The 24,797-nt window shown below is 42.9% G+C and overlaps 1 protein-coding gene across 1 annotated transcript in view; it reads left to right on the forward strand.

The window, feature by feature from the left end:
- The first annotated feature begins 4,036 nt into the window (after positions 1-4,036).
- efcab6 (EF-hand calcium binding domain 6) overlaps positions 4,037-24,797 on the forward strand; it is a 47,272-nt gene continuing 26,511 nt past the window's right edge. Inside the window, exons 1-13 of the mRNA XM_055650216.1 lie at positions 4,037-4,217; positions 5,715-5,932; positions 8,220-8,314; positions 9,185-9,251; positions 10,780-10,916; positions 12,584-12,702; positions 14,791-14,921; positions 17,190-17,338; positions 19,494-19,601; positions 20,435-20,549; positions 21,662-21,823; positions 23,595-23,666; positions 24,423-24,583. Of these exons, the coding sequence (XP_055506191.1) occupies positions 4,079-4,217; positions 5,715-5,932; positions 8,220-8,314; positions 9,185-9,251; positions 10,780-10,916; positions 12,584-12,702; positions 14,791-14,921; positions 17,190-17,338; positions 19,494-19,601; positions 20,435-20,549; positions 21,662-21,823; positions 23,595-23,666; positions 24,423-24,583 (1,673 nt within the window). The 5' untranslated portion in view covers positions 4,037-4,078. The remainder of the gene's footprint in view (positions 4,218-5,714; positions 5,933-8,219; positions 8,315-9,184; positions 9,252-10,779; positions 10,917-12,583; positions 12,703-14,790; positions 14,922-17,189; positions 17,339-19,493; positions 19,602-20,434; positions 20,550-21,661; positions 21,824-23,594; positions 23,667-24,422; positions 24,584-24,797) is intronic.

The raw sequence follows: 24,797 nt of genomic DNA on the forward strand, positions 1-24,797 counted from the left end.
ATGGTGAATCATAATCATACTAATCATAAGCATACTTTATTAGCCAAGTATGTTTTGCAACATACGAGTAATTTCATTTGCCATACCATTAAAAAGCAACAAAACACACAAAATACATTTTAACATAAACATCCACCACAGTGACTCCTCCACATTCCTCACTGTGATGGAAGGCGAAAAAAGTTCAATCTCTTCACTTCTTTGTTCTCGGGGGCTTCGAGCCTTCAGTTGACGGGACGATCTTGGCTCCTGTAGCCGGGGATCAGGCCCTCCACGTCGGGTCGATCAAGCTCCTGCATCGGGGGTTGTCAGCTCCCCGCACTGGGCGATCGGACCTCAGGTCGGGGCTGGTCGAACCTTCTGCAACTTTGGAGCTTCCTGACGTCGGTCTGTGCCCGAGACTGCGAGCTCCTTGATGGTGAAATCCGCAGGCCACGGTTGGAGGGTCGATCCCAGACAAGGGATCGCAGGCTCCGATGGTAAGTCCACAGCCCCACGGTGGGGCTCAAAGTCAGTTCCGAGCAAGGCCGCCAGCTCCATGATGTTAGGCCGCAGAGCGACTGGAGATACGATCCAGATCTCTGGCAAGGTAAGAGATTGAAAAAAAAATTACCCGGAACCCCCTCCCCAACCCCCCACATAAAACAAACCAGAAACATTAACTATTGCATTTTCCATAATGACAAGGTGAATAAATAGAATCATGCATGAATACAAGTTGTTTGCCCCAGTAAACCCTTGATTACGTTAACCCTAAGAGCTAAATCTAACTCTCTCTTGAAAACATCCATTAAATTGGCCTCCGCTGCCTTCTGTGGCAGGGAATTCCACAGCTCTCTGGGTGAAAAAGTTTTTCCTCATCTCAGTCTGAAATGGCCTGTTCCATATTATTAATGACCCCCTGGTTCGGGACTCCCCCAACATGGGGAACATTTTTCCTGCATCTAGCCTGTCCAATCCTCTAAAAATTTTATGTTTATATAAGATAATCTGATAATAAGATAAGCCGATGACTGCCCAGTCCATCATCGGCTCTGACCTCCTTCCATCGAGGGGATTTATCGCAGTCGCTGCCTCAAAAAGGCTGGCAGTATCATCAAAGACCCACACCATCCTGGCCACACACTCATCTCCCTGCTACCTTCAGGTAGAAGGTACAGAAGCCTGAAGACTGCAACAACCAGGTTCAGGAATAGCTACTTCCCCACAGCCATCAGGCTATTAAACCTGGCTCGGACAAAACTCTGATTATTATTAACCCATTTTCTGTTATTTGCACTTAATCAGTTTATTTATCATGTGTGTAATAATAATAATAATAATAATTTTATTTATAGAGCACTTTAAAAACAAACATAGCTGCAACAAAGTGCTGTACATCACTAATCATTGACAAAAAAGTTAATACACACCAAAAATAACAATCAAAAGAAATAGTAGGAAAAGACGGTAAAATAAAGAAACATCAAAAACACCACAAACAGAAGCAAAGCCTCAGGCATGGTCAAAAGCCAGGGAGTACAAATGCGTTTTAACACTGGATTTGAAGATGGACAGTGAGGGGGCCTGTCTGATGTGCAGCGGCAGGGTGTATATATTTATATTATGGTATATGGACACACTTATCTGTTTTGTAGTAAATGCCTACTATGTTCTGTGTGCTGAAGCAAAGCAAGAATTTCATTGTCCTGTACAGGGACACATGACAATAAACTCACTTGAACTTGAGATAATCTCTCATCATTCTAAATTCCAGCGAACACAAGGCATTTAATTATAGATATATATGTATATGAGAGAGAGAGTGAGAGATAGAAACTAGAGAATATAGACAAGGCGTATAAAGAAATTAATAGACATGCAGAGTCCTTGCTACTCACAGCAACAGACCCAACATGAGTAAACATTGGTCAACCTCTCCTCCCCCCCTCCAGGCCCCGCCCCTCCAGGCCACGCCTCCTCCAGGCCCCGCCTCCTCCAGGCCCCGCCCCCTCCAGGCCCCGCCTCCTCCAGGCCCCGCCCCCCAAGCCCCGCCTCCTCGTGCCCCTGCCCCCAGACCCATCCACCACCGGCCCCGCCTCCCCAGGCCCCCATGGACCCGCCTCCTACAGGCCCCGCCCCCCCCAGGCTCCGCCTCCTCCAGCCCCCGCCTCCTGCAGGCCCCGCCTCCTCCAGGCCCCGACCCATAGGCCCCGCCCCATGGACCCGCCTCCTACAGGCCCCGCCCCCCCCCCCCAGGCTCCGCCTCCTCCAGGCCCCGCCCCACAGGCCCCGCCCTCCAGGCCCCGCCTCTCCCAGGGGCCCGCCCCCACAGGCCCCGACCCATAGGCCCCGCCCCTCCAGACCCCGCCTCCTCGTGGCCCCGCCCCCAGACCCCATCCACTCCAGGCCCTGCCTCCAACAGCCCCGCCCTCTCCAGCCCCGGCCAATGGGGGGAGTTCTTGCTGCGGGGCCAGCCGGGCCGTGGCGGCCAATGAGCAGCACGCTGGCGAGCGCGGTTAGCAACGGGGTCGCCGGGCAACGGGAGGCGTCCGCGCACCGACAGCGACAGGGGAGAGAGAGAGGGGAGCGAGAGAGAGGCACAGGGGAGAGAGAGGTACAGGGGAGAGAGATACAGGGGAGCGAGAGAGAGGCACAGGGGAGCGAGAGAGAGGTACAGGGGAGCGAGAGAGAGGTAGAGAGGAGAGAGAGGTACAGGGGAGAGAGATACAGGGGAGGGAGAGAGAGGTACAGGGGAGCGAGAGAGAGGCACAGGGGAGCGAGAGAGAGGTACAGAGGAGAGAGAGGTACAGGGGAAGTGGAGTGGGGTCACCCCCGGAGGGAGTGCGGGACATGTACCGGGGAGAGGGTCAACCCTCCGGTGGAGAGAATGAGGGGGATGTATGGAGATAGAGAGAGTAGATAGGGAGAGGGAGGGTATGGTTGAGGGAAAGGGCATGGGGATTGGTAGGGGAGGGGGAGAGGGCATGGGGTGGGAGGAGAGGGAGAGGGAGAGGGAGAGGGGAAGGGTGTTGGGCATGTTAATGGTTCAATGTCTTCTGGCTCCTTGCTCTGGAGGTAGAGTGGGGACTCAGCCTCAGAAACAAGCAGATGCCTTATTGTTTAGTTTAGAACATGTCTATTCCCAGTTAAACTAATCTTCGCTGCCTGCACATGATCCATATCTATCCTCGGTCCTCAATAGAAGATGTAATGTCTTCATGAAGACATCGTAGGACGTTTATTGAAAAGTTGGCAGATGAGCTGTTTAAGGACAGTTGAATTTGCTGCTAATTGAAGCTGAACCTAATTGAGAAGCAGATATCTCTTCGACTCTGCTGTTCAATGGAATCACAGTGCAAACACATGGGCCGATAGAGAGAGAACATGTTCCAACCTTAAAGATACAGTTCACATAAAGTGAGGTTGCACTGATTGAGGAGTCAGTCTAGTTTCAAATGCCACACGTTAATACTACAAGCTTGGGCAGCTTACAACCCAACAGTATGAATATTGATTCAATATTCAAGTAACACTTGCTTTCCCTCTCCCTCCATCCCCCCAGTCTGACTAGTTTCACTGTCCTTCTGATTAATATTACTGATTGTATGCCTCGTTGTCACCTTTCCCACAGCCATTTATGAACCATTCTCCATTTCCTTGTTCATCAACTGCTTTGATCTGTGGTTTTCACATCGTACCCTTCCGTATCTCTAGCCTCCCTCTCCCCTGACTCTCAGCCTGTCCCGCTGAGTTACTCCAGCTTTTTGTGTCTAACCACAAGTTACTATTTTGTTTAAGATAGACACTAAATGTTGGAGTAGCTCAGCGGGTCAGACAGCATCTCTGGAGAGAATTAATAGGTGACTTTTCGGGTCGAAACCTTTCTCCAGAGATGCTGTCTGACCCGCTGAGTTACTCCAGCTTTTTGTGTCTTATCTTTGGTGTAAACCAGCATCTGCAGATCCTTCCTCCACATTACTATTTGGCTTTGCAGCTCAGTAACATGGATGATTCGTACATCTGCTGGTTGACATTCTACCGAGTTGAGCTCTAAATATGTATTTCTCTTTGATTCCTAGACGAATTCTTTAAGAAGATGGTCGGCTCCACCCCAGATCTCGGCTCTCTCTGTTTGGAGTCCCGTGGTATCCCACTGACTCCGAGACCCCAATCGACACCGGGGAAGCTTTTATGGCGTAGTTCCAGTAGTCGAGGTTCTCTGCAATCAGCTCCAGGTAAAACTTCTCAATGCATCCAGAATTACCATAATATCTTTATTGATCAGAATATCAGGGGTAATGGGGAGAAGGCAGGAGAATGGGGTTAGGAGGGAGAGATAGATCAGCCATTTTTGAATGGCGGAGCAGACGATGGGGCCTAATTCTGCACCAATATGAACCAGGAACAAACATTCCAGCGACGAGCATCAAAATCGCTTTTTGTAAAATTAGTTTTCTTCCCCCCATTTCCAACACCAACTCCTCTGCGACTTTGTGCCTGAATGCAATTGTTAATTAGCATTTAGTTACAGGCTGTCTTGTGTTTTGGGCACACGTATTTTAGGAGCCAGACATAAAAATCTACTTCATGTGGGTCTTTGCAGCCTACAGTTCAGTTCAGTTGAGTTTATTGTCACGTGTACTGAGGTACAGTGAAAAGCTTTTGTTGTGTGCTAACCAGTCAGCAGGGCTTTGATCCCCTTAGAGTGGAATGGGTCTTACATGAAAGACCATCACTTTTTTTCATTTGGCTTTCTATTGTTGGATTTGACTGCTTCGTTCTCATGTTGGAACCATATGAGCAATATTTATGTCTCTGTGTAAATAAGGCCACTGTACTGGTTTTACAGTCAGGTTGTCATTATAAGCATTATAACATTCACAGTCTGTACAACTCGTTATCACCTACCCCACAGTCAACAATGGACTATTGTGGGCTCCACCTTTCCATGACCTTCATTGTTTTTTTGCATCTCTTTCATTCGTTTGTTCTGTGTACTCTCGTTTCCCCTTCCCGACTCTCAGTCTGAAAAAAGGATCTCGACCCGAAACATCACGTATTCCTTGACTCCAGAGATGCTGCCTGACCCGCTGAGTTGCTCCAGCAGTTTGTGTCTATCACTGGCAAGTGATAGTTGGATCCAAATAAGGAGAGAATTGATCGGCAGACGAGAAGGATATCGATTCTAGCAAGGCTGGAGGTGTTAAGTGGAGAATACAACGGGGGGGGGGATCTGATTAAAAGTAAGCTGGCGAGTGAAATGACAACTAAATGGATCAGTGTAGATCAAGTGTAGAGTAGGCCACCATTTCACCCAGCATGAGCTCCATCTGCCACGGACTACTGGAGCGGCCCTTTAATTCCCCATTTTAACTCCTCTTTCCATTCCCGCACCATCCTTTCTGTTCTTGGCTTCTTCTGTTGCCTGAGCGAGGCTGCACGCTAATCACATACCCCAATTCAATCTCTTTTGGCCTCCATCCTCTCACAAACACATCCATTATTTTCTCCACCCTTTTTCCTTGGCAACTTATAAAATTTGGAATTTTTACTTATTTCTGGTGAAAGGTCATTGACCTTTTAAGTAGACTCTATTTTCTTTCCACGAGTGCCTAACTTGCCTGACTTACTGTGTGCTTCTGGCATTTTCTGTGTTTTCCCCCCATACTTATCATTTATTAAGCTTTGATGTTTTTTTCTATTTAAATTAAATTTTTATTTTTATTTCTTAGCTTCGTTGAACTCTGACTCGGATGTCAACAGTTCTATCTCAAAAATCGCGCACATTCTTTCTCAGCGAGCCAGGGAAAAGCAAAATGACTTGAGAAGAGCTTTTGAAGCTAATGACATCGATCGGAACCTGACCGTCACCAAAGGCGAATTCCGCAAAGTGATCGAGAGGTTTTTGCTGCCTCTTAACTCGAAACAATTTCAGGATCTACTTGCAAAGGTAATTGAATTAAAAGCCTGAAGTCTCAATATCTCAACAGCAGTTGAATTTTACCACTGTGTTATCATTATTCTTCTCAATCATTCCCGGGTAACTGGAAATAGTTGTCCACCATATTGAATGAGGTTGAGATGTCAAAAAACTACATGTCTAAAATGTACCCTGCTTCCATGGAAATGATTGAATTAAAAATATTGGTACTTCCAATATTTTTGCAAAATCTTGTGGGCAGTTTTATCCAACTTTTGTTCTTAATGATAAAGTATATTACTTGTTTTTTTCAAGGTTACGGTCAACAGTGAAGATGGGACTATAATTTTTTGATGTTTACTGAAATCCAGATTTCAATTTCACAAAGGGAAGATTATTTAGGGGGACTACTCAGGGAAACTCTATCAATGTAGTGTTTGTGATGACTAAGATGCTCTGAATGTAGTTAGTAACCGCAAAGGTTATCAGTCCTCTTTTTGGAAATAGTTCTGACATGCACGGTGGTGCATCGGTAGAGTTGCTGCCTTACAGCGCCAGAGAGTTTGTATGTTCTCCCCATGACCTGCATGGGTTTTCTCCAGATACTCCGGTTTCCTCCCACACTCCAAAGACATGCACATTTGTAGGTTCATTGGCTTCGGCAAAATTGTAAATTGTCCCTTGTGTATAGGATAGTGCTAATGTACGGGGTGATTGCTGGTCAGCATGGACTCGGTGGCCTGAAGAGCCTGTTTCCGTACTATATATAAAATCTTGTTCATCTGGACACCATGAATGGACTATCAGGCTTCTTCATGCCTTCAATTTTCTGGTCTCATTCTTTTAGTCTTTCCCTATTTTACTTAGAGATGCTGCTGCACATTTAGTTTATTTCCCTTATCTCCCAGGATTTCCAAAAATAATGTATTCCCTTGCACTTCTTCACACATACAAGTTGCATTCTAAGGCACCTCTTCTCTACCCATTTATGATATGCCATTAACATGACTAATTGCTCTAAAGAAGATAAAACAATAGTCTACACCGACTTGTCAAAGCTTCTTCAAGAGAACCTCCACCAATTGCCAAGGTTAGCAAACACCAACCAAACTACATAATCTCCCAAATTGATATGCCAAGATCCTGTAACTACCAATCCAAATCATATTGTGAGAATAGCTTGGACTGCAGAGGTTCAAGAAAAAAGTTACCACCCTTTCTCAAAATGATTCGGAATGAGCGATAGATTTCCTTGCCACTAAGTCGCGTAAACAGCAGAGAATAACTATAATGTGTGCCTATTGGTGTGATTAGTCTAATCACCTGGAGGTTGAAATGGGAGGAGTGGGGAATGAGGGAAGTTTGTTTTTGGGGGGATGACGTACCCAAGGTCCAGAATGCATAATGCTGTTTCTGAAAGGGTTTATGGTTACAATCCAGATTGCACACAATGTATTATGCTTGTTTTTGTGGAGGTCAGAGAGTGATACAGTGGAAACAGGCCCTTCGGCCCAACTTACCCACGCTACAACATGTCCCAGCTACATTAGTCCCACCTGCCTGCATTTGATCCATATCCCTCCAAACCTGACCTATCCATATACCTGTCCAACTGTTTCTTAAATGTCGGGATAGTCCCTGCCTCAACTACCTCCTCTGGCAGCTTGTTCCATACATCCACCATCCTTTGTGTGAAAAGGCATCCCCTCAGATTCTTATTAATGTTTTCCTCCTTCACTTTAAACCTATGTCCTCTGGTCTTCCGGAGGTTTTATTATAAATAAAATATGTTCATACATTTTCTAGTGGTGTTGCTTAAAATGACATTTGGACTGCACTCTGGAGAATGCAATGATTAAATTAGTGAACAGCCAAATTAGTCAGCAACCAATTACAAGAAAATATGTAACCAGCAAGAGGGAAGAAAGTGGATGTTGATAACTATCACATTGCAAATCAACATCAGTGTAATACTTTAGATAAGATATCCCATTATCTGCTGGTTTGAGAAAATTTATTAACATGGAAATGTATCTGTCTGATAAAAAATGAAAAGTATCTGTTGGTTTTGCAGATAAAGAAGCACATTTTGAAAGATTGTAGAAATGTAGCTGATTCTCAATATTACTTGGATGGTATAAAATGTAGAATAATGTACTTCATTATTACAGCATCAGGCACTTTAAAATACTTGATCCAATCCACCAAAGTGAATCATTCATTCTCCAGTAACTCCATTTGTTTTAGGAACAGTTGAAATATCAGTCATCCTGGCGTTCTTTATGACAAAGTATATCATTTGCTTTTTTTTTTAAAGATTCCAATCAACAGTGATGGGACAGTGCCTTACATGGTATTTTTGGAGAGATTTTGTTCACCTGATGAATCCCAAACAAGAAGGGCAAACAGCAGGTTTGTACTGGAATTTAAAAATAAAGATAGAAACTAAAAAGTTCCACTAGCAACAGAGAAACACTGAAAAGAAATGGCAAAGTTACAAGATCTCTGTAAAAGGAAAACACTGTTTTCCAACATTCTGACTTTATACCCTTCATCAATGTGATGAACAGCACACACTCCAAACCTTTCTATACGCAGATGCTGATTCATGGCGCATGGAGTTTACTAGTACTTTCTGATTTAGTTCAGTGTGTGATTATACAATGGGCAAGGAAATATGAGAATATTATTTCCAGTCACCTTCTGAAAATGATGCTAGTTTTTATTTATTGATTTTTGCTCTGGGCTGTTGATGAAGAAGATCTGAAGTGAAAGGATGAGTTTGAAGAAGGGTCTCGACTCGACTCATTTTGGCCAGGGATGCTGCCGGACTAGCTGAGTTACTCCAGCTTTTTGTGTCTGAAGAGGTTGATACTGCAGGCTTTAAGCAAAAGATTGCTGCCTTACAGTGCCAGAGGCCCAGGCTTGATCCTGACTGTGGGTGCTGCCTGTACAGAGTTTGTACATTCTCCCCGTAACCTACGTGGGTTTTCTCCGGGAGCTCCGGCTTCCTCCCACACTCCAAAGACGTACAGGTTTGTAGGCTAATTGGCTTGGTGGAATTGTAAATTGTCCCTAGTGTGCGGGATAGTGTTAGTGTACGGGTTGATCGCTGGTCGGCGTGGACTCTGTTTCCACGCTCTCTCGAAACTAAACTAAACTGCTCACCCCAATACAGAATATATTTAATTAGACCAAATTGGACAAGTATACCCTTTCATAAAGTATCTGTATTAATTTCACAATAATGTCTGTTTATCAATTTTCCTTTTTTTTCTGCAGGACCAGTTCTATCATCTCCAATTCCAATTTGACACCAAGGCAAATTGAGAATTACCTGAGGGACAAGGTAAGAAATACATCAGATTCTGCAAATAGCAAAGATGAATTCACATATATTTATAGTTATGGTGTGGAGAAATGCTACTTCATGGCAAAAAAAAATTACATGGCACCTTTGAAAGCGTCACAACTTAAAGCACGTTACCTGTCAAGGAAAGATGAACACAATCCCATTTAAAGAGATAGGCTTTGAAATGCATCGTAGAGGGACGAGAATGAAGATTCAGAGAAGGAATTCCAGAGGTACAAGATGCTGCAGATGCTAGAATCTTGAACAGCACACAAAGTGCTGGAGGAACTCAGCGGGTCAGGCAGCCTCTGGAGGGAAATGAACAGACGATGTTTTGGGTCCAGACCATTTGCCAGACTGAGCTTGGGGCACCGGCTAACTGTAGTCTTTAGATTTGGTGTACTCAGGACAGCATTTAGGGCAGTGGTATGTTTCTTCCGCAGGATATGGGTGATCAGCGAGACTTCCAGTGTCCTCGGTGACTGCTCCTTTGGGGGGTGTGTCCAACTGTAGCTCCTGACTGACCACGTGGAAAATGCTACTTTAGGACAAAGCACCTTGGACAACGTCACACGTTTTATCTCTGGATCATCTGGGATGCTGACAGCATCATTGACAGGAGGTTTAGTGAGGTGGTTGCACCCAAGGTGCAGGTGGCAGATAGTTGGGTGACCACCAGGAATGGTTAAGGGATACAGCAGGCAGTGCAAGGATCTCGCTGGCCATTCCCCTAAGTAACCCTTCCATTTGAAGGCTGTGGAGGCCGTCAATGGATACTTTTAAGGCAGAGATAAACAGATTCTTGATTAGTACGAGTGTCAGGGGTTATGGGGAGAAGGCAGGAGAAAGTGGTTTGGAGGGAGAGATAAGCCATGATTGAGTGGAGGAGTAGACTTGATGGGCTGAATGGCCTAATTCTGCTCCTATTACATGACCATATGACCTTATTCCCCTCAATGGGTGGCATGGTGGCGCAGCGGTAGATTTGCTGCAGTACAGCGCCAGAGACCCGGGTTCAATCCTAACTACGGGTGCTGTCAGTACAGAGTTTGTACATTCTCCCCAAGACCGCGTGGGTTTTCTTCAGATATTCAGGTTTTCTTCTACATTCCAAAGATGTGCAGGTTTGTAGGTTAATTGGCTTCAGTAAAATTTTAAAATTGTCCCTCGTGTATATAGGATACCGTTAGTCTGCGGAGATCGCTGGTCGGCACCGACTCGGTGAAATGAAGGGCCTGTTTCCGCTCTGTATCTTTAAACTAAACTAAGCCAAGCTAGATATCAAACAGATGGCAGGAGGAGCGGTGGAATGGGTGGCTAGGAAAGATAGAGAAATCTATGGAACTATGTCTATGGATATCAATCTTCCCCATTAAATCTGTATTGAAGCAGGGAGTTGCAGGCATCAGCTTCTTGCCGTTTACTTTCAGCAAGTGGTATTTCACTAAGCTAAGGAAGTTTTGCAATTTGTTTATGTTCTGATGTGATTATATTGTAAACATAAGTAACTATCATTTTATCCTAGATCCTAAACAATTTGAAAAACCTCATAAGAGCCTTTAAGTTGTTTGATTATAACAAGGATGAACACATTCAGTGCTATGAACTTCGAAGAGTTCTTGAGAGTTACTGTCTTAGAATGACGGATTCTCAGTTTGAAAGGTCAGTATATATGGATGCCCGCCTCTGGTGTTTCTGAATAACTTTGGTATTTATGATATAAAATATTCCAATGGCCAATTTTGCTTGTTACAGTGAATGATTGCTACATTACGAGTGAATTTTTCTCACGTGTTATGGTATTATTGGCAGCAATAAAATAGGTCTTTAAATATTGGTTTGACAACGTGATGAATTTTGAATGCGAGAACATTAATCAGAAGTGATTACAACGCTGCAATTTTAACTTTATCCATTGGCGAATATTTAAGGATAATTACGATATTAAGATTGAATCTCTGATTTGAACAGGACCTAAATTGCAGTACGGACAATTTTATGCAGTTTAACAATTTATACAGCTCAGTGGTTGTAAGGTGAGCAGACAAAATGTGTAGGTAGGAACTGTAGATGCAGGTTTATACTGAAAATAGACACAAAATGCTGGAGCAACTCAACGGGCCAAGTAGCATCTCTGGAGAAAAGGAACAGGTGACATTTCCTCAGACTGAAGAAGGGTCTTCTGTTGTCCTCTGTTCCTTTTCTCCAGAGACGCTGCCCGACCCGCTGGGTTACTCCAGCACTTTGTGTCTATGTTCGGTTTTAAAGTGGGGACAGAGATGCCTATCCCGTACAGTTTTCCATTGTTCAGATCGCCGAAGACCCAATCCATCATAGACTCAAAATGCTGGAGTAACTCAGCGGGACAGGCAGCATCTCTGGAGAGAAGGAATAGGTGGCGTTTCGGGTCAAGACCTTTCTTTAGACTGACCCAATTCCTCCGACCCACAAGTTACCCTTGGGGTCTAACATCCCAAATGAGACCAATCGCTGAGCCCTTGGTATAAGTGCTTTGGTAGGGATCAGCTCTGATTTAGAAGTTAGGGGTATGTGGGGTTCTCAGGGAGGACATGGGAGAGGGGTGCAGGCAAGTGTCACAAAAACAGGTATCCAGCTGGAGGTGTTTCTACCTGCTATAGAGTTCTCCTGCTTCCCACTACCTCCAGCAAGACTTCCAGCCTTTGCAAACCTTGGATCTTGCTTTTGTCCTATTGTCTCTCCTTCCTTATTTCCTGGGACATCACCCTAATCGAACGACTGCCAGTACCTGCTGTAGTCATGGTGGGCCCTCCCTTATGAGAGATGCAGGTTAGTTTGAGTAGGGCAGTTAAAATACGGCAGATTCTTTTCATTGCCAACATAGACTTTCAGCTAATGCAGACGGTGCATTAACACTAGTAGTTTCTGAAAGATATAGGCAGCAGCCAAAGTTTTTTTCAGCAGTCTTGTTGGTGTAGCTTGTCCTGACCCCCCAGATTATTTCCTTTTATGCTTGAAATGCCCTGGTTGCCACTGTAAAGGGCCTTGTCCTGGAAAATTGGCGCAACATTGGGGTAGGAGATTGCAACCTTCAAGTGGTCCACCCTGTTTCGACGAATGCAATCAACCTGGCGTGCACAAACAGAAGATCAAACAGAACAAGTTGTATTACAACTTTAGGCTGTGCACGCCATACGCAAGAAGAAGAGGGCCCAATATTTTGCAGGAGGTTAGCATTTGGGTGTCTGCCAAAATTGGGTGCAGACGTAACCGCATTGGTGATTGTAAGCTGTACTCTTGAGCCGACTCGGATGAGATTATTTTTTTACACAACTGTATATTTCCATCAGGCTTTGTTCTCGATACCACCTGTCTAGGACGGGAGCAGTGAATTACATGCAGTTTCTAGCGAAGCTGGGCATCCCTGTTGAACCCTCGAACAAACGCAGCACAGAATGTGTGGCACAAGGTTGGTCTCGAGTTATCCCTCTTCTATTGAAGCTGGTGCCCACCCATGTTTATAATGGACCTAAAAATATTGTTTTCAATGAATGGCTGGTCTTCAGTTATTCCTCTGCTAATGAAGCTGGTATCCATCCATGTTTAGTTTTGTTCAGAGATACAGTGTGGAAACAGGACCTTTGGCCCACCGAGTCCGCACCGACCTGCGATCCCCACTCATTAACACCACCCTACACACTCTCGGGATGATTTTACATTTATACTAAGCCAAATAACCTACAAACCTGCACATCTTTGGAGTGTGGGAGGAAACCGAAGATCTCTGAGAAACCCCGCAAGTCACGGGGGAGATCGTGCAAACTCTGTACAGACAAACACCCACAGTCAATATCGAAGCCGGGTCTCTGGCACTGTGAGGCAGCAACTCTACCGCGGGGCAACCGTGTCGCCCACTGTTGGTCTTGAGTTATGCCTCTTCGAATGAAGCTGGCGTCCACCTTTGTTTATGATGGTCCTATAAATATTGTTTTGAATGAATAACTTGGTAATCGCGACAATTGTAGATTATCAGAAATGCATAATATATTTGAGTGTAAGGTAAATGTAATGTATTTACAAAGTTGCATTATAACTCTGCACGTAAGTGTAAGCAAGGGGTGATTCCTCTCCAACTTAGGTTTTGGGGTCTCTGCTCTTCAGTGATTTCAATTGAGTAATCCATCCTGAGGAGAACCTGGCTCACATTTGTGCTCAAGCCTGCTGCTGAAAAAAAAACACTGGCAGAGAAGAGAATTGTAAATTAATGAGCCTTATAGATTTGGGGTTGGGGAATCCAAGAGTTGTGCAGGTGTATTTTTGAATGAACTAGTTAAAGGGCGGTGGAAGATAGGAACCTCCATCAAAAAGGAAGTATCCCCTTTATTGACCTGACATCATGGGAATTAGACAAAAAAGTTGCACAGGAATTTGCTTTTTGGAGTAAGAGATAACATGCGTTGTTTATGAAATACACTTCTCTGGAGTCTTGCATGCAGTTCTGGTTGCATTCTTACAGGAAAGAGGTGGGGGCTTTGGGAAGGGTGCATGGAGGTTGATGCCTGGATTAGGGGCTATTAACAACAGGGAGAGGTTGGACAGTCTTGGATTATTTATTCTGGAATGCCAGAGGTTGTGGGGGGACCCGATAGGAGTATATATGCATGCCAATTTCCCCTCCTGAGATCAATAAAGTTCTATTGTATCGTATCGTATATAAAATTATGAGAGGCATAGATAGGGTAGACCATCAGAACCTTTCTCACAGAATAGAAAAATTAAAATCTAGAGGGCCCATCTTTGAGGTGAGAGGGGCAAAGTCTAAAGGAGATGTGTGGGGCAACTTTTTTACACAGAGGGTGGTGAGTACCTGGAATGCGCTGCTGGGATTGGTGATTGAGGCTGATCTTGAGACTTTTGGATAAGGCACATGGATATGCAGGGAGCGGAGAAATATGGATTATGTGCAAGTAGATAAGTGATGGTGTTGGTTACATGTGCGGCACAGGCATTGTGGGTCGAAGAGCCTGTACTTGTGCTGTACTGTTTAGATTAGTTTAGTTCAGAGATACAGAGCGGAAACAGGCCCTTCGGCCCACCGTGTCCGCTTCGACCAGCGATACCCACCATTAACACTATCCTACACACACTAGGGACAATATTGCATTTATACCAAACCAATTAGTCTAAAAACCTGTACGTCATTGGAGTGTGGGAGGAAACCGGAGCTTCCTGGAGAAAGCCCACGCAGATCACGGGGAGAACTTATGAAATCTGTCCAGAATGCACTCATAGTCAGGATTGAACCCGGGTCTCTGGCGCCGTAAGCCAGCCACACTACCTCTGCGCCACTGTGCTGCCCACATTGTTCTATGTTCTAAATCAGATTGGAATTGCATTGAATGAGGGAACAAGACTGGATGATGAGTGGAACATTAGCAGAGAATAACAATGTACAGGGTGAAAGGAGGTGAGGTTGTGGAGAACCTTGCATAAATAGAAAATTCCTCTCAAAGTTTTATTTTAAGAAACATATTTGTTTCATTGTAATTTCACAAAGCAATGAACTGGGAAGATGGTGTTCAGGAACAAGAAAAACAACCCAAGTTGCAACGACCAATGACTGAGGAGTCCCTCGGAAATTTAGCGAGTTTATCAAGGGATGAAATTGAATGGGCTTTTCATAAAAAGGTACACGTGTTCATTTATTCTGATATATCTTAGTATACATGATTAGTTTTGAATCTCTAAATCAAATATTATTCCAGTATAAGTAATGACATTTGATACTATCTAACTCATTGGAGGCCCTCGGATGATCTTTAATCACACTTTACTGGACTTTATCTTGTACTGAACATTATTCTCTCTATCCTGTATCAGTACACTGTAGACGGCTTGATTGTAATTATTTATAGGAAGTAACTGCAGATGCTGGTTTAAACCGAAGATAGGCATAAAATGCTGGAGTAACTCAGGCAGCATCTCTGGAGAGAAGAGTCTGAAGAAAGGTCTCGACCCTAAACACCACCCATTCCTTCTCTCTATAGAGATGCTGCCTGTCCCACTGAGTTACTCCAGCATTTTGTGTCTGTCTTCTTGTAATCATGTACAGTCTTCCTGCTGACTGGATAGCACAAAACAAAAAAGCTTTTCGCTGTACCTCAGTACACATGACAATAAACTAAACTATAAAAACTAATTTGAATTTGGGAAAGCAATCTAATTGAAATGGAAAATGGTGATGTTGGGTTAGTTTTTCATCCAGAAGCAATGATGATAGTGTGCTGTGACTGATGTGGATGTCTTTTATTTTTACTATTAGTGAGTGCTCACATCTATAATTGCCTTTTAAAAGATAAAACATAAGAAGCAATCAGCATATGCTATTAGGAGAAAATTACTTGACTTTCTGATTTTAACTGTGATCTTTTGAATTACTTTCAATTATCTTGACAATTTTAATTACTTTTTATAAGGTTAATTAGCAGATACTTGAACTTGGTCATTGGTAATGCTGTGTTTATTATATATTCTCTTCAATTCACAATGTTGTGTGTTTCTCCTCTGGATTCCTCTGAATACAAGCTAAATATAATAATAATTAAAATGGATGTAATTGCACAACATATTTATAATTCAAAGCAAGCACCAGCTTTAGATTTGATGTTGCAATGTACTTTCAGCAAGGAGAATGTAATTCTTGTTCTTTTCATTTCTGTGTTTGTAAATGTAAAAATGCATGAGTAATCATGAATGATCATGAAACATTCACAATAATAGTTGATAACTTACTAATATTCTCCAAATGGACACGTGCGTGAAAACTAAAGAAGAACAAAAGCCGCACAAATGAAAAATATTCCTGAACGTTGAGACAATTGGAGGAAAACATATCAGATTATCTGTTTAATGCACTAGTGAAGCTTTCTCATTCTCTTGCAAGGGGATTTAACGTTGTATTTTAAAAAATTTTAAATGGCCAGCATCAGAAGTTGTTGATGTTAAAGAATAATTACTCTGCCTCTTAACATTTGTAACTGGAAGCATTTACCTCTTCACAGCTCAAGATCCTGAATTTTTGTATTTAAGTTATTATTATCAACCAACGAATAGCAAATTTCCAACCTGGTTTTTGTTACTAAATAAAAGATGTAACCATCAACCATTGTTACAAGCTCACTTTTCATTATAATCAACTATGGTCTCACATATTCATTTATGAAAGTAACTATTCATTAAAGTTACCAAAGTTCGGTATAACTCAGCTTCCAGCTTAATTGTAATCATGTGTAATCATGGATAACATGCAAGGAAAAAGCTTTCCACTGTACCTAGGTACACGTGACAATAATAATGTCTGAAGAAGGGTCTCATAGAAACATAGAAATTAGGTGCAGGAGTAGGCCATTCGGCCCTTTGAGCCTGCACCGTCATTCAATATGATCATGGCTGATCATCCAACTCAGTATCCCGTACCTGCCTTCTCTCCATACCCCCTGATCCCCTTAGCCACAAGGCCACATCTAACTCCCTCTTAAATATAGCCAATGAACTGGCCTCGACTACCCTCTGCGGCAGAGAGTTCCAGAGATTCACCACTCTCTGTGTGAAAAAAGTTCTTCTCATCTCGGTTTTAAAGGATTTCCCCCTTATCCTTAAGCTGTGACCCCTTGTCCTGGACTTCCCCAACATCGGGAGCAATCTTCCTGCATCTAGCCTGTCCAACCCCTTGTCTCGGCCCGAAATGTCGCCCATTCCTTCTCTCCAGAGATGCTGCCTGTCCTGCTGAGTTACTCCAGCTTTTTGTGTCTATTGTCGGTTTAAACCAGCATCTGCAGTTCCTTCTTACACAATAATAGACTAAACTAATTGTATGTGGAATTTTACATCATACAGATATTTGTAAAATAGAATCAAATAGATTGATCAGCATGTTCCTTTTTTTCATTTCATCAGTTACAAGCCAACTATCACAATTTATTGCAAGCTTTTTCAAATTACGATGTGTCCAAAAGTGGCTTCATCTTAATGCATGAGCTCCAGGCAGTTCTCAACAAGTTTATATGTCCTACGAGCAATGAAGTCTTTGATCAAATAATGGGAAGGTAAGAAATAAGAAATACACTGTGAATGCTATTTAATTTAATTTAAAATAGGTTGTGTGAATATATTAAACTTTTGTAAATTATTGCCAAAAAAACAATGATTGGCTGGAATGGTTAAATTTTCCATACTTAATATAGCTGAGAAAAACACTACTGATTACTACATTTGTTCTGATTCTGCCTTCTTTTTCCTTGTATTCCCCTGAGCAACATCCGATTTAGATTTAGATTTTGATGCAATTCAAATATTATTCTCCCTCTATTAATAGTAATGTATAATTTGCAAAAATATGGGAAGAATCTCCCACTAGTGGAAACATCCTTTCCACATCCACTGTATTCAGTGGGGGAATAGGTTCGAATCAGTAGGCTGGTCCAGAAGGATAAGGCATAGGAGATCCAAGGTGGGCTGCATAATTAGATCCAAAATTGGCTTGTTGATAGGAGGCAGATTTTGGTAGAAATATGCTTTTCTAATTGGAAGTCTGTAACACGAGGCCTTCTGCAGAAATCAGTGCTAGGATCCTTGTTGTTGTGACAAACTTTGTAATTGCCCTTTATGGGCGACTATTCGCATACCAAGGCAAGGTCTGCAAGCAAAGAATTACACAGTGACTTGTCACATGTGACAATAAAGTATTCTATTCTATTCTATTCTGTATATTAATGACTTGGATGTGCTTGTAGGAGATATGATTGGTAAGTTTGCGGAAGATATGAAGATTGGTGATTGACACAAAATGCTGGATTAACTCAGTGGGTAAGGCAGCATCTCTGGAGAAAAGGAATAGGTGACGTTTCAGGTCGAACCCCTTCTGAAGAAGCTGTCGGACCCACTGAGTTGCTTCAATATTTTGTGTTTATCTTCGGTGTAAACCAGCATCTGCTGTTCCTTCTTGCACATGAAGACTGGTGGTGTGGTGGATAGTGCAGGAGGTTGTCCAAGGCTGCAGCAGGATATAGAACAGATAGGAGAGAACGTTGGATGGAACATGGCAGATGGAATTTAACCCTGACAAGTGCGAGGTGATGCGTTTTGGGAAGCCAGATCGGTGTAGGACATATGGTAGAGCACATGGGAATGTTCATGAACAGAAGGACCTTTGGTTCAAGTCTATAATTCCATGGAAGTGCAACACAGGTAGGTAGGGTGGCGAAGAAAGCATAACGCAGGCTTGCATTCATAGGTCAGGGTATAAAAATGGGAAAGTTATAGCCACAGAGTATATATGTTGCAACTTTACAAAACACTGCTTAGATCGTACTGGAGTATCGTGTGGTAGACACAAAATGCTGGAGTAACTCAGCAGACAGGCAACTTCTCTGGAGAGAAGGAATGGGTGACGTTTCGGGTTGAGAGCCTTCTACCTTTGATTTAAACCAGCATCTGCAGTTCTTTCCTATACTGGAGTACTGTGTACTGTCCTGGTCAAAGTATTAGAAGGATATGCTTGCAATGGAAATTGTGCAGAGGAGATTCGCTAGGTTGTTGTCTAGATTGGAGGATTTTAATTATGGAAACAGTTTAGATTGTCTGGGTGTGTTATACCTGGAGTAAAGAAGGCGGAAGGGTGATCTGATTGAGGTATCAAAAATTATAAAAGGCAAAGATAGGGCAGGCAGTCAAAATCTTTTACCCAGGATATTATTTTTCCCATGTTATTCTTCAGAGGGCGTTCGTTTTAAGAGTTTTAACAGCTTAAATGTTCGACTTATGGTTTGTTAATTCTTTCAGGGAATTATGCCAGTGAGATAAACTCCTCAACAGGCCACATTTATTCGCTCTGCAGAATCGATAGGTTTAATAAACCTTTATTCCACATTTCCTTTGTTTAGTTCAGTTTAAAGAAACAACGTGGAAATATGGTCTTCGGCCCACCGTGACCGCGCCAACCTGTGACCACCTGTACATTAGTTCTATCCAACGCACCAGGGACAATTTGCAGAAGCAAATTAACCTACAAACCTGTACGTCTTTGGGATGTGGGAGGAAACCGGGGCACTCTGAGAAATCCCACTCGGGCACAGAGAGAACGTGCAAACTCCGTACAGGCAGCCCTCTTAGTCAGGATCAAACTTGGGTCTCTGGCGCTGTAAGGCAGCAACTCTACTGCTGTGCCACTTGTATGATAATTCATTTTGTCTTGTGGTTTAGGTATAAAATTGAAGCCAATGGCAAAGTAGCATGGAAACAATTTCTACTGAGCAGTCCTGATGCAATGCCAACTAAATGGGCCTTGCCCAAGCAACAGCTAAACAATAGGTAGGTTTATAGGTTTAACTATATTTGTTGTGTGCTGTTTCCTGCCTTGGTTGCTTCCATTTCAAACTATTTCCTTGCAGATGATAGGAAATGGGGCAACAACGTTGCGTCTATCTTAAACCATTTCAGCTTTTTCATAGCCATATCTGATTGATCAAAGACTTGCCCATCCTGGTGATTCCTTTTTCTCCCTCCTCCCATCCAGCACAAGGTACAGAAGCTTGAAAGTTCGTACCACCAGACTCAGGAATAGCTTCTTCCCCTCTGTTATTAGGCTTCAGAACGGTCCTTCCGAAACTAGGGTCCTGATTGATTCCCCTCCACCCCACTGAGGACATTGGACTTTGTCTATGGAACTGATGCGCAATAATGCTGAGAACTATATTCTGCACTTTGTATCTTCCCCTTCACTTCATCTATTGTAATTCAGTTTGAACCAATTGCTTCTATGCGTGGTATATCTGATCTGTTTGGATAGCATGCAAAACAAAGATTTCCTTATACCTCGGTACATGTGACAATAATAATCCTAAACTTAATTTATTTTGAACAGTAATACCTTTTTCAAACATATCTGCATTATAATTTTTCTGAACAAGATTTCAAACCGTTATTCAAGGATCTGGTGCTGATTTCTCAGTTGTAGTACCATTTGGTTCTTTCAAATAATGTCCGAGCTTTCTTGATTTCTGTCACGTGTACCAAGGTACAGTGAAAAGCTTTTCTTACGTGCTAACCAGTCAGCGGAAAGACAAATCATGATTGCATTCGAGCCATCCACAGTGTACGGATACACTTCAGCCTTCATCACCTTATATATTTTTCAAACCCAGCCTTTCATCTTGTCATTGTTTGAATCCTGGAGGACCGTGTGAGAACAAAAAGAATACGGACATTCTCCAGAAGCTCCATAAACATTTCCGAGAGAGAAACACTGCAGGAGAGGAGGTACTCTTCATATCTGATGATATAATAACTGACGATTGCTTAAGGGCCTGCCCCACTTGGGCGAGCTAATCCGCGAGTTCTGGCGAGTTTGCCCTTGACTCATACTCACAGCATGGTCGACACGAGGTCGTAGGAGGTCTTCGTAACTCTCCTTCATGCTCGAGAGTGGTCTCTGCGTACTTGAGGCCTCAGCTAGGTCGTGGCGTTTTTTTTCAATATGTTAAAAAATGCCGCGAGTAAAAAAAAGGTTGCCATGGAAAATATTGATACTTTTTTTACTCGTAGTTTTAGTCGTAATAGGTCGTAGTAGGTCGGAATGTTAGTCGTAGGTAATCGATGGTAGTCGAAGGTAGTCGTAGTTAGTCTTCATCATAGTCGAAGGGAGATCGAAGGAGGTGTTCTTCACTCTCCACTATTCGGTGTCCAATTTTCCCGAAGTTAGTTGTAGCTAGTTGAAATTGGTCTTCAACATAGTCAAAGGAGGTCGAAGGAGGTCTCTACATAGTCGAAGGAGGTCTTCAACATGTCATTTTTTCAAACTCTTCTAAACTCGCCAATTAGGTTGCCCAAGTGGGACAGCCCCTTTACACCAAATAAGTCTGGCTTTCTGGTACGAGCAGAAATTTAAACTTTGCAGAATTATAAATGTGCTGAAGTCATTTTAAGTATGTAATTTTCTGTATTAATGTAAGTAATTTATATTTTAGATACTGCCAATGGTTTTTTTTCCAAAACATTGCCAGCACCACAGTAGTGCAGCGGTAGAGTTGCTGCTTTACAGCGCCAGAGACCCAGGTTCCATCCTGACCATGGGTGCTGTCTGCACGGAGTTTGTTTGTTCTCCCTTCGACTGCTTGGCTTTTCTCGGGTGCTCCGGTTTGCTCCCACACTCCAGAGACTTACTGGTTGGTCGTTTAATTGGCTTTGGTAAAAAAAATCGTAAATTGTCCCGAGTGTGTAGGATTGTGCTTGTGTAGGGGATCGCTGGTCGGTGCTGTCCTATTGGGCCTGAGGGCCCATTTCCGTGCTGCATCTCTAAAGTCCAAAGTCTAAAGTAAAGACTGTTTTACATGTTATGCTTTTGTCGTAAAACAATCTGCTTTTTCTCACAGAATCACAACGGCATCATAACTCGACAAGAACTGCGTCGCATTCTGCAGTGTTTCCCTTTTCGACTAATTGATGAGGAGATTAAAACTCTTATGTTATTGCTGGATCCAGAGCACAGTGGCTATTTTCACTGGAACCAGCTCATGGAATTGACTGAAGAAAAAGTATGTTAAACGCATTTTTTTTTTCTTCTTCTGAATGGATTATAACACATTTGCTCATTAAAAATAAGAAGATAGCTATGGAGAGGATAGAACCACTCAAAGATAAAGATGGGAATTTATACTTGTGGTCAGAGGATGTAGGTGAGGTACTAAACGAGTACATTGCATTGGTATTTGCCAAGGAGAAAGGAGATAGTGTGATCAATGTGAATATATACTAATATGCGAATGGATATTGAGATCTAGAAGGTGGCGTTGGGTCACTTGAAGAGTACTAATGTCGACTTGATGGGATCTATCTCAGGTTTTTGAGAGAGGCAAGAGTGGAGATTGCTGTGGCCTTGACGAAGATCTTTCTATCCTCTAGCCACAGGTAAGGTCTTGTGGGACTGGAGAGTAGCCAATGTGTCTTTGTTTAAGAAGGGAAATGGGGATAATCCAGGAAATCACAGGCCGGTGAACTTCACTTCAGTGGTAGGGAAACCCTTTGGAAGGGAATGGCCTAATTAAGGGTAACCAGCGAGACTTTGTTCATGTCGCACAAACTTGATTGAGTTTTTTGAGGAGGCGATGACAACTATGCTGACTACATAGGAGTTCAGTAAAAGCAGTTGGCAAGTTCCCCCATGGTAAACTGATCCAGAAGATTAAGATGCCTGGGAACTACATGTGGCTTGGTAATTTGTCCTCAGAACTGATTTATCCATAGAAGACCAACGGGAGTGGTGGGTAGATGTTATTCTGGCTGGAGGTCAGTCAACAGTGGTGTTCCTCAGAGATCAGTGCCGGGATCTCAGTTGTTTGTGATATATAGCAATGACTTGAACGAAAATGTGGATGGTTTGCTTAGTAAGTTTATAGACGACACACCAAAATTAGTGGAGTTACAGACATTGAAATTAAGTGATTGTGTACTTGGTTCAGATATCACTTGTCTTATTTGCAGTTCGTAGTACCTTATAATATAGAAAATATAGAAAATTATATAGAAAATGTGCTGGTGGGAGCTTCCGTTTGATCTCACTGGCATTAATTGTTCCTGCAATTTGGAGTCTGTAATCTCGGATAATATAATTTCCTGTCCTAATTGGGGGCGGCAGGTGGCGTAGCAGTAGAGTTGCTGCCTTACAGGGCTAGAGACCTGGGTTCGATCCTGACTACGGGTGTCGCCTGTACAGTTTGTACGTTCTCCCCGTGACTGTTTGGTTTTTCTCCGGATGCTCCAGTTTCCTCCCACACTCCAAAGACATATAGGTTTGTAGGTTGCATGGGAAGGAACTGCAGATGCTGGTTTAAACCGAAGATAGACACAAAAAAGCTGCAGTAACTCAGCGGGACAGGCTGCATCTCTGGAGAGAAGGAATGGGTGACGTTTCGGGTCGAGACATCTCTCCAGAGATGCTGCCTGTCCCGCTGAGTTACTCCAGCTTTTTGTGTCTATCTTAGGTTTGTAGGTTAATTGGTTTTAGTAAAAAATGTAAATTGTCCCTAGGGTGCAGGATAGTGTCAGTGTATGGGGTGATCGCTGGTCGGCGTGGACACAGTGGGTCATTGGTCCTGCTTCTGTGCTGTTTCTCTAATGTAATGTCCACGTTAATATAATTGAGATGCCAGAACATCACTGTGGAATGCTACCACCAATATAAGTGTAGTTCCCCCTTTATCACTATCATCTTTCCTCTTTCATAACACATCTCAAATACTGATGTTTTTAAAGATATTATTTTAAATCTACAACATGCAGTTTGATACAGTTTATTTTCCTAACCAGAAGAACCAAAATCTTTTGAACGGAACTAAAAATGTCAAGAAGGATACCCCTGTGGCAGCAGTGTGGAAAACTGTAAGTGTGCCTGCTTATTAAAATTTGTGTTCACTTGTTGCACACTTGCATTATATTAATTGTGGTCCTTATTGAACGAGATGGATTTCAGCAACTTTGAAAGTAGAAATGGCTGTTCCAACAATTTGTAGTAATTGTTATGAGAAAGTATCATTTCCTGTAAGTTTTAAAAAGATAACCTAGGTGCAGATGGGCGGAGTAAATGACATATGGGGAAAGAACTGGGGAATTATTGCCAGGGTGCATTTGAAACAAGAAGTGCTCAACGAAGCCAGCGGGGAAATGTGAGGAATCAAAAAACAAAGTTGCTAAGGGCCAGCACATGTTCTGCCAGTTGGGGAAGAGTGTTAGTTGAAGGAAGGCGATTAGGTTTCGATTCAAGGAAGAATCGAGGGCCCTGATGGGGAATGGAGGGAATGGCTGAGCAGATGGGAACCAAGGATCCGGAGGCGATTGAAATGGTGAAGAGGCCGCGAGGATGTAGGTAGGTGGGTTGGTAGGGACTGGGAAAAGCAGGACAAGATAGAATTGGGATATTTGGAGATGAGTTTGTTGGGGCAGGAGCATGCAGAAACAATGGGCCTGCCAGGGCAGTCTTGCTTGTGTGTTTTGATGTGGAGATAGAAAATGGGGAGTGAGGAACTGGAAGTTTGGAGGCTGAGAGGGTAGATGGCTGGAGGCGATCACATTTATGATGGTGTGTGAAATGGTGGCCTGGTACTTTTCCATTAACTCCTGCTTGACTATTCCAACTAGGTGGAGGATATTCTGCGTGACAAAATTAGAAACAATTGGGATGAAATACAAAAGTGTTTTTTGAAGAGTGATCCCGAGAGAACTGGGAAAGTTAGCCTTGCTGATTTGCGAAAGGTCATTGAAACTCACTGTCTTCCTATTTCCGATCAGCACTTTGATAAGTAAGTGGTTTTTAGTCATTTTAATTACCATTTTAATTTTTACACTCATTTTTGACAAGTTTTTGACAGCACAACTGTAGGCTGCAGGTTTTAAGTAATTAATATCAGATTTTGAGATATTTTATAAAGAAGAGAAAATGGAAGATTGTGGTAAAATATACATTCGTATAAGAGATATTTTGTGGATAATGGAACAGAATTATATATCTCGGAA

This window comes from Leucoraja erinacea, chromosome 19 (assembly GCF_028641065.1).
Source record: "Leucoraja erinacea ecotype New England chromosome 19, Leri_hhj_1, whole genome shotgun sequence".
In the NCBI taxonomy this organism is placed as follows: Eukaryota; Metazoa; Chordata; class Chondrichthyes; order Rajiformes; family Rajidae; genus Leucoraja; species Leucoraja erinaceus.